The following is a 10311-nucleotide window of genomic DNA, read 5'->3' on the forward strand; positions in this document are numbered from 1 at the left end:
AATTTAATGGACACTCAACTTTATTGTTTTATATGTTTTCACAATTCAGCTTTAGTTTGTTTATAAAATCATATAAGGAATACCAAAGTCAAGTGCAAATAATTAAAATCATAAAACATTAATATTTGACACTAAAAAACTAAAACATATTACAAACTAAACAAGTGTATATGGGTGATATATAAGTCAAGGCGATATATATCAAGTCAAGGATATGATAATCCATTTTGCAGTATTAAGGGTAGTTTTAGAATAATTGGTTCAACATAATTCAGAACAACTTAACCCCTATTTAGAATGTAAAAGATACCTGATAATGGGTGGCCGTTCAATTCTCATCTTTTGGGGTTAATGTGTAATATTATTATTATTAAGGGTAAATTTGCTAAAGGTTGTGAATTATATGCAACAGTTTAATAGGTCTAACTCAATATAACTGCTAAAATATTAATAAAAAGAAATTAATGAAGGAAAGGAAATCAAAGTGTGTCTTGCAATACACAGGTACTAAAAAACTTTAATTTAAATTATTATTTTATTTATACATTATAGGGACCGATGTATGGACCGATGCTGCCAGATAGATATGTACCTGAGATACCTGGCTTGGTAAAGTAAACATAACAATATTTTATTCAAATAATTTGCAAAAATTATTTTTAGTATATTATAAAGAATATATCTTAAATATGTCTATAATTGCCAATATATGGACTTCCGTTAACATAAATTAATGAAATTCTATTCTTGATTATAATCATTTTTTCTTTGAAGGACATTTAACTTAGGACAGGTTGGACTTAAAGTATTTGATGTTATTTAGAGAAAACTGAAACAATTTCAAATGATTTTAAAATTATATATGACGAAATTTTATAAATACTTTATAAATACTTTAAATTTTATAAATACGTGAACTGTCGTTTAACCAAAACAATCAAAAAAACAATTCACATCACATTCTTTGTCAAGTTATTGTTTGCACTTAGACGTCGTGTGAGCAGTAAAACAACGAATAGTTTTTAGTCAATCTAATATATATTTATGTAAACTTGGCAAGAAAATTTCAATGATCAGTTTGAATATCAGACTTCATAGTTTAATTTCAGATACGTAATATCTTTAGGGTGTTGTTGAATCAATAAGTTTAGGTATAACAAAATTTTATCAAATAATCAAATAATTGCAAAAGCAAAAAACCACGTGATTTGAGTGCAAAAATTTAATGTTAATGACATTAAAGAATGCGCGTAGTTCTATTAAAATATTAATTATATTTTATTATTGCAGCCGCAGTGTGAAGATGAAGTCATAAATCGTTTCAATGAGGGCTTACAGGATTTAATGGACGAAGAAGAACAAAATAAAGTTTGCGAAGAAAAGGTATTAAACACAGAATATTCTGAATAAAGTGATATATTATTAAGGATAAATTCTCATAATAAACTTTATATGCTTTTCAGGACACTTCAGAAGTCTACGAACCTTACAGACCAACGACGGTAAAGTAACACAACTAAATGTAATTTATATTATTGCGGTTTCTCATTGAAACTATTTATTATTAATATTTAAAACCGCAACCTGCAATTCTGTGCAGTGCATTGTTGTTTAACGTACCTATAACTAGTTATATTAATTTATTAAAGTTTTGGGTGACCATATAGCAGCTTCGAGAAGAAACATGTTTTCATTCGACGTAATTGAGTCGAAATTATTCTATTCTTTGTCATAGATAAATCACTTGTGTTGAACATTTAACCACATTTTTTTTTTGTAGTGTCAAGAACAAGTCCTTGCGGTAAGGCAAGGAGTTACAGATCGCTTCAATGAAGGCTTATATTCCTTAATGGAACAAGAAATCGAGGAGAAGGGTTGTGAGGTACTTAAAAACGATATAATAATCAATAGTGAATATAAATTTACTTTTGGATAAAGTATTTTTGTAACATTTCATATACCCCATAGGATATGGGGCCTCAAATGGAAGCGCAAATGGATGCAGAAGTGGAGGTGCCACAAAATTACGAAGCTTTCGCGATGACAACGGTAAAGTGACCTTATTTCGAATAGGGTCAACACGCATTTTTATTTAATTGTTGAAAAACCTTATGATATCTTCTTTAGCCAACATCAATTTAATTCAAAAAATGTAAATTAAGTAATATAGATTAAAACAGCTAAAAAATATAATATTTAAGGATGTGAAAGCACTGTTCATATTCTAACATTTTCCCGAGTGTAGAAAAAATGAAATGAATTAAAAAGCTATTTTAGATGTTCTGACTACATGATCTAATGAATCATCAGTGTTTTCCAAAATAACATATAATATATTGGCCAGTTCAACGGCTTCACAGATACCAAAAAAAATTTATTACTTGAATCGATATCGAGTGGAGTACTCGATAACTCACTAGAGTAGAGCTAACCGTGTAAAAACGAAATTATGCCAAATACTCACAAAATAATGGAGTTTTAGTTTTATACCTAAAGAGCCTACTTAAATTCAAATAATGACCAATTGTGGTCTCACAGGATTGGCGTTTGTTCATATATAGACTAGCATACGAACAACGCAGAAAGACAACGAGTTCCCCATTTGGTTCTCTCCAAAATGTATTAAAAGTGTAGTTATTTGCTCCCAAAAGGCACAAATGTTGACATTTATGACTGAGCAACACTGTTCAACGTACAAGACGCACAAAGCCTCATCTCCGTGACCAAATTTAAACCAACATTTTTTTCTGTCACTCTTAATTTTTGTATTTGCTTTGAAAGCAACAAGAATTTCAATTTTGATGTGCCCATGATTTTCTGCAAAACACAGCACTAAAGGGCGGCTGAATACGCCTATTGTTAATAAGTGCAAGTCGAAGGCAAACTTTATGAATATAGTAAGATATATGCATTATATATAATCTGGAAACGATTTATTTTCATTCTAAAACTATTTGTATCATTAAAATTGACTGTGATCTGTATGTTTTTAAACATATAGTAATCCGTAGTTTTAATTGGCATTTATTTTATATTAATTTAGTCGAATTTTTATTTTAGACAACATAAGTTAAACAAAGTCTGCTACAAAGTGAACCAATTTATTGATAGCTTTATAAAACTAATAATTAAGTAATAATATTTTTCTACACAATTTTTATAAAAAATAAATCAGAAGCAGTTAGTTTGCAGAAATGTTGAAACTAATTTCATTCCTTGCTAATTTTAGTAATTAATATTAAAAATGTTAAAAAGTTAATTACATTATTTTATTGCAGTGTAAAGATCAGCTCGCGGCTGTACGACAAGGACTTACAGATAATTTCAATCAGGGTTTGCAATCTTTAATGGAACAAGAGAACCAAGACAATGCTTGCCAGGAAAGTATATTACACATAAAAAGAAATATATAATAGTCGATCAAAATGATAAATTTATTTTTAATTAAATATTTTTGTAAACTTTCATTTATTTTATAGGAACCGCCACCGCCAGCGCCACCGTCGCCGGAGATATGCGAACCGGACATGGTAATATAAACATAATTATTAATGAAACTATATAATTGTTATAGTTAAAAATTTATTTTTTATTTTTAAAAGTTCAAATATTTTTTTGTTTTAATAAAATTGCAAAATTTTGTTTTCATTCTAACAAACTATTTTATGTTTCTGGTCAACGAATTTGACTTAATTTTAGATACAGTATTAATACAGTAACACAGTATTAAATCTCTCAAAACAATTTTAAATTGTATTGAAATAATTAACAAATAATTTATAAAGTAACGTTTTTACATTCCTTCATTTAAACTCATAACTAAATAATTAAATAATAAGAAAAAATATTTAATAACTTAAATGAAAAGTTAGATTATTGGGTTATTCGTCAAGTAGAAGAAGATTTAATTCCATTCTGAAACCTAATATATATACTAAATAGTTTTTGGTAAGTGAAGACGATGCATCCACAGAACAACAGTTCCGAAACTGATTTGTAAAATTCGATCTAAAAGTTTCGATGTTAAAGATCCAACATGGTCTGAAAGATCTGATAAAAAAAACCAAAAATGATCAATAATTGAAATTCTTTCAATTCTCCAATAATCAAACTAGAGAATAACAACTCACGAAGTCGTTTATAGATTAAACGATCGATTTCGACCGTTTACAACAATTCAACAACAACAGTTCTTCAATTTATTTTTTTTAATTGCAGTATAAATATAGTTGTCGAAATGACGCTATGCGGCGAAGACAAGCATGTTCAAATCGTTTCCATGAAGGTTTACAAGATTTGATAGAGAAGGAAGAGCGAGCGAAGGCCTGCATGCCAAAGGTATTTAAAAATATTATATTTAATAATCGAAATTATACATTGACTTGTGGATAAACAATTTTTGTTGCCTCTAATAACACTATAGACACCAGTGAAACCAGAACCACCAACGGAGCCTTGGAAAACTCCGCATATTTTAACGGTAAATAAAATGAAAGTAATATTTAATTTATTTAATATTTAAATATTCAAATATGTAATAATTAATTGATATTTAGAAACTGTTTTTCAGGATTTTAAATCCTTGTTAATAAACTTTAACTTCCCTAATAAGCATTAATTGTTAATAAAGTGACATATGCAGAGATATTCAAATACATAACATATTCATATAGTTAGGATAACTTTTATAATATAAATATAGAAGATTACATAAATAATTATTTTGATTTATTTTAGAGGCGAGATATGGATATACAAGTAAGAAATGATTTCATGCGAGGACCAACAATGGAAGAAAGACAAGAAATGATGAAATACGTAAGAACTTTTCCACTTGCTGATACTTGTATATATTATATTTCGCTTTCATATAACTGCTATCGAAATATTAAAATAACTAAAATATTTTTATATATGTATCAGTTTTCATATTTAAACGTAAGTCCTAACAAATTAATATTTAGTAAAGAATATAGAAGGAGAATATTGGTTTGTATACTTGTAAAAAATGATCGGCATCAAGTGAGGATTAAGTCCACAAATTATATACTGAGAGTATACTTCTATTATTAGATCTATTCTGTTGTACGGAATGGCGATCATTTATACAGAAGATCTACTTCTGTTATTAGATCTATTCTGCTGTACGGAATGGCGATCATTTATACACAAGATCTACTTCTATTATTAGATCTACTCTGTTGTACGGAATGGCGACCATTTATTTAAATAAGATCTAAAATACAACTTTTCTCTACATCGTTTAGGTTAAAAAGCATTGGCTTTTGGTTTTGGTTGACCAACTCAGGCTATTCCACTGTTTTCTTAAAACATCGACGACCAAAGCCCCGTCAGAAAGTATGTGGAATAGACTCTTGTCGTGGGGAAGAGGCAAATTGAGCTTTTCTCAATTCACGGGTTCAAATTTAACTAAGTATTTTCTTGAACGCTTAAGAATTGGAACCGTATGTTCGCCTACCTTACTACTACAATATTAACCAAACATAAATCTTAGAAACGAACTAAGTAGTTAAAAAAATACCCGTTTAGTTAAATAAATATTGAAATGATTCAATTAAGTTTTTTACATAACGTATTAATGTAAAAATATTTACATTATATTTATATAATGGATATTTAATGGATTAAATATGTTCATTAAAAATGGGTTTGGAAACAATAGTGGCTCAAAGTGAATTTTTAAAATTTTCTGTTTTGAGTAAAACTGCAAAATAGGATAAAAAAGCAATTGTAATAGGCAGGTCATGCATTGTATACCTAAACCCTGATCTCTAATCTTTTTTGCATTTAATATGTATATCATTAATGTCATTTAGGACTAGTGGTTGAGCCTCTGAATATAAATATTTAAGAATTTAACAGCATGTGCAGCATTAATTTTGGGCAATGTAGTCATTATACTTCAGCTTCATCGTTCTCGCATTTTTTTGAATATTTAGATCAATTTTCTTTCCCAATCTAGAACTGAAATTTTTCATTATTGTCGACTCTAACTCGTATGTTACTCTATGTTTGAGAATACTATGTTCAAATACATAATTTAGAGAAGATACCTTGGTATATATATATATATATATACCATACATAATCAAGCCAAAATCCATAGTAACTACACAAGACAACTTTCGCAAACCATTGCTCTTAAGCAATACTCATGTTTAAACGTAGCATTTGGACTATATGTTTATTGGATACGTAAGTTTCTAATAGCTATAAAATTGTGGTGAAGTTAGGCGATAGAAACATTAATATGATCACACAATCTATCTACGATTCATTGTCATTTGATTGATGCAACATCCGCACCTAGCAAGACTCATTCAAGAAGAAAACTAATGAAAGTTACAGTTAACGAGTTGATTTTTGATTTTTTTGAAGTTGCAATCAAGAAGGTTACATATATAGAGTTCCAATAATTATGTTATTGTGAATATCACCAAGTTACGGCTACGGAGAAAACACTGCGAACACATATATATTTGTTGTATATATGCATAAAGTCATCTACATATTTAGTAGACGATATTTGTCAAATATTATTGGTTGTTCAATTTAAAAATAAAATAATTTAATACATCCTAATATTAAAAATTAAATAATAAATATACGTTTTTATTTAAGGAATCGGCACCACGGGGAAAGCGTGCAGCATCAGATATAGCTTACCAACAGAGATTCCAGAGGCGCATGACTAATCAGGTTTAAATATATGTTAATTATATAAAAGATTTTTACACTTTTAATTAAAGTATGAGTTTAAGTTTATTTATTTTATATACAGTTTATGTGGTCAAGTAGATTGTTTCAGTTCTTTTTGAGAGCGGCAGTTTAATAATACAACTAATATAAACTAAATTAATTAAAAATAATTAAAAATTAACTGCAATCAGTCTATTAATTCAATACATTATCCTAATGAATTTTTATATAAAGTATTGTATTATATATAATAAAAATGTTCTTAGTTGGATCTCATATCACAAGGTATGGATAATCTGACAAGAAATAGGTTCCAAAAACCTCGTAGGCCGAAACCTTGTCCTCAGGTGTGTCCTCCTCAGGTAAGTTTAAATTGGATAAAACCTTAAAAATATATAATATTAATTTTATTAATATTATATAATATATTTATAATATTAATTAACAAATTAATTTATTGTGTAATATGGTTATATTAAACCGTAAAAAACTGTGTTCAGAACTTAATATAAAATATAATAAATTTAATATAAAATAAAAAAATTAAACAATATTATATCAATAATAGCTGGTTTTTATGATCCTATTACAATATCTATTTGCGTAAAACAAATGGCAAATGTGAGCTCCGGCTAGTTTTGTTTTAATTAGCATTTTATCTCAATAAAATTAATTGACTAAATTTTTCAAACAAACCTTTGCGTCATTGGTTGTCAGGATAAAAATACTTTTTCTCTAAACTGGTTCTTCAAATTTGGAATTGTAATCTTGGACTTAATCCTGAAAGTGTCTTAAATAAGACAAATAAGAATAAATGTTCGGGTCTGTAAGCTGATAACAATCTAAACACAAACTTAAATAAGAAGTACTTAATAGCAATATTAATGAAATTATGCCATGTTCGTTAGAACGTGAGTATGAGAAAAGTATTCATCTATTTCTTTATGACCGTAGAAGTACCTTACAGTATACTGGAAGATACTACAAAAGACTGACGCAGGTTGCCATTGATCACTTCTCTCAATAAAAGTTAATCGATAATCACATGATCAACATATTCAGATTCTACGGCACTGTTAGATTGGGCAAAACAATTTGACAGATCTAGAGTAAATCTAAATTGAATCCTGATTTGCAAATTTCAAATGCTAATATGATAATAACTAATATGGTAACTGTACTTGTACCATATTACAATGAAAAATAAAATAATCTATAATATTTATAATTTTATAATTATTTTAAAATGAAATTTATAGTAATGACAAAATTACTTTAATTTTCAAAGTAGAGCTTTCTGACGAAATCAAAATATCATAAACATATTAATAATGATTATATGTTGGATAAAAAACATTTTTAATGATTTTTATATAGCAGTTCCAATGGCCCAAAATAGACTCAAATATAGAAAACTTGGACGATATTACGATTGACTTAGTAGGATCGAGCGCTGAAGGCGACGATATGTGCGAATAGGTAAACAATAAATTATTAGTTTGCACTACTTACTTACTAAGACTGTTATTAATTTACTTATTGCATCACAATAATAATAATTCAATGTTTAAATTTTGATAAATATATTAGTTATTAAGGAAAATATATTTCTACAAAGTCTTCTTAATCTTAGGAACTAAGAACAAAAGGAAGCAATTGGTAAAGGTAAATATAATTTTTACTGCATAAACTATATTATTATTCAATATTATATTAACATTTCATTGTATTATTATATTTTTATAAATGTTAATATATACTAATAATTTTCCTGACTGATACAGTAGATTATTTTTAAATTATTATTATCGAAAATTATAATAATTAATTATAAAGAGGTTTTTTTCGAACAGTAATGAACTACAACAACAAAAATATTATTTTTTTATATTAATTTAATTAATTAAAATTTTGGCTGACCAAACAGCTATTTCGAGTGTTAGTAAATAATAATTAATTATTTTAGTTCAGACATATTTTTTTTAACAGTTTATTGCATATTTATTAAATTATTAATTAAAATTTGTTTGTGGATAAGCAATAAAAACAAATTAAAAAAACAATCAAAAAATGATTTAAAAAAATAAATGTATAAAATTTTTTAAGTTAATAAAATGAATTAATAAATGCAATAAAAACTTAAAAATGTTTTAATGAAATTTTATGTATAGTTTACTCGTTTTTTTTTAAGAAAAAAAAACTAACCAGAAAAGTCAAACATTATATATCAAATATCTATTTCAAAAAGAAGATAATTGATTAAAAGGATTCAGTTGAATTAATGAAATGACATATGTAAAACCAAAAAATATATGAACTTCCACTGGTGGCGGTTCTCAAAACCGGACTTCAAAATATTTCGGACTATGCCAAATTACAACAATTCAAACTGATTTTTTTTACTAGAAGAGTAAAACTTAAATTTTTAGTTACACAGATCTCCGATCTATATTTATAAAATATATTTCTTTTGCAATAAAAGTATACATATCAAAAATCATTTGGTTTGTTATTTATTTATATTTTGTAATGTTTTTGTTATAACCATATATAGGAAAGTTTCTGGAAGTATAATTTTGTTGCTTCAAAAAGAATGAAGAATCATGTGTAAGGTAAGTCTTCGATTTTTAATACTCACCGAGTAAGAGTTTTCAAAATAGGATGTTTGCCTATATAAAAGAGATAAGTCTTAGAAGCTTTATTTGTCAACTTATTGCAAGCTCTTGTTCAGATCTAGAATTATTCAAAAAAATATCGTAAATGCAATAGAAGACATCTTCTTTTAGAGGTCATTTAATCTGAACTATATTAAATATTTTACTACATTTTTTTAATAGATCTTGATTTTATTGACTTTTTTTATAATCTAAACTTTGTTACACTATCCGTAATTTGAGGAAACAGTCGCTTCCTCTCGGCTAATGTTTGTTATTAAGTGATAATAAATGTACTCTCCAGAACAGCATGTCCAGTAATTAAATCTTAACCATATACATTAATCTATATTCGATTACATAAGCAGCAAATTTTGAATATATCAATAGACCTAGTAGATTCAAGTGATGGAGAATGTATAAATGATATTTCAATAGATTTTGTGGGTTCAAAATGTGAAAACGAATGCAATGAACCATATATAGGTAATGAATCAGTAGACTTAGTAGGTTTAAGATACGAACCTTTATGTGTGACGATATCTAATCTACTATATGTGTATTATATTTTTATTAAAAAAATTTTGATATTTTATATTTTTGCAATGTGTTAGAAACACGTTATTGTACTGATGTTTCTAACTTCCGATTATGTGATTATTAAGTCAATATTACCGAGGAAGTGAATTACTAGACGTTCGTTTAATGCAGCACAGGACGCCAAAGTAAATGAATGAACACTATAATAATTATTATTTTAAACACAAATTTTTATATTACCAGTTTAATCACATATTACAAAAATGTTTAAATAATTAAAAAAAAAATTCTTTATATTATAAATACGTAGAATTTTATTTTTCAGAAGGTGACTCATTAAAAAGTCAATTAGACTTACATTTGATTGACTTTTGAAAATGAATATGATGAATCCTAA

At 26.9% G+C, this 10311-nt stretch overlaps 1 protein-coding gene across 2 annotated transcripts; it reads left to right on the forward strand.

Annotated features, from left to right (window-relative positions):
• Window positions 1-552: 552 nt before the first annotated feature.
• Window positions 553-8385, forward strand: LOC119669099. 2 transcript variants are annotated; one of them, XM_038078874.1, is made up of 14 exons: window positions 553-609; window positions 1291-1383; window positions 1464-1502; window positions 1781-1882; window positions 1969-2049; window positions 3279-3380; window positions 3480-3530; window positions 4219-4338; window positions 4424-4480; window positions 4738-4818; window positions 6643-6720; window positions 6987-7082; window positions 8098-8199; window positions 8354-8385. In XM_038078874.1, the coding sequence occupies exons 1-13, from the start codon at window positions 559-561 to the stop codon at window positions 8197-8199; spliced, it is 1053 nt and encodes a 350-aa protein (XP_037934802.1). In that variant the 5' UTR covers window positions 553-558; the 3' UTR covers window positions 8354-8385. The 2 variants fall into 2 exon arrangements, with proteins under 2 accessions (XP_037934802.1, XP_037934803.1); XM_038078875.1 differs by having other exon boundaries at window positions 8101-8199.
• The last annotated feature ends 1926 nt before the right edge of the window (window positions 8386-10311 follow it).

This window comes from Teleopsis dalmanni, chromosome 1, assembly GCF_002237135.1.
Source record: "Teleopsis dalmanni isolate 2A chromosome 1, ASM223713v2, whole genome shotgun sequence".
In the NCBI taxonomy this organism is placed as follows: Eukaryota; Metazoa; Arthropoda; class Insecta; order Diptera; family Diopsidae; genus Teleopsis; species Teleopsis dalmanni.

Coding starts and splice junctions, on each gene's coding strand:
- LOC119669099 (XM_038078874.1), top strand. CDS start 559: ATGTATGGACCGATGCTGCCAGATAGATATGTACCTGAGATACCTGGC. Junction 610..1,290: donor TACCTGAGATACCTGGCTTG/GTAAAGTAAACA, acceptor TTATTATTGCAG/CCGCAGTGTGAAGATGAAGT. Junction 4,339..4,423: donor CGAAGGCCTGCATGCCAAAG/GTATTTAAAAAT, acceptor ATAACACTATAG/ACACCAGTGAAACCAGAACC.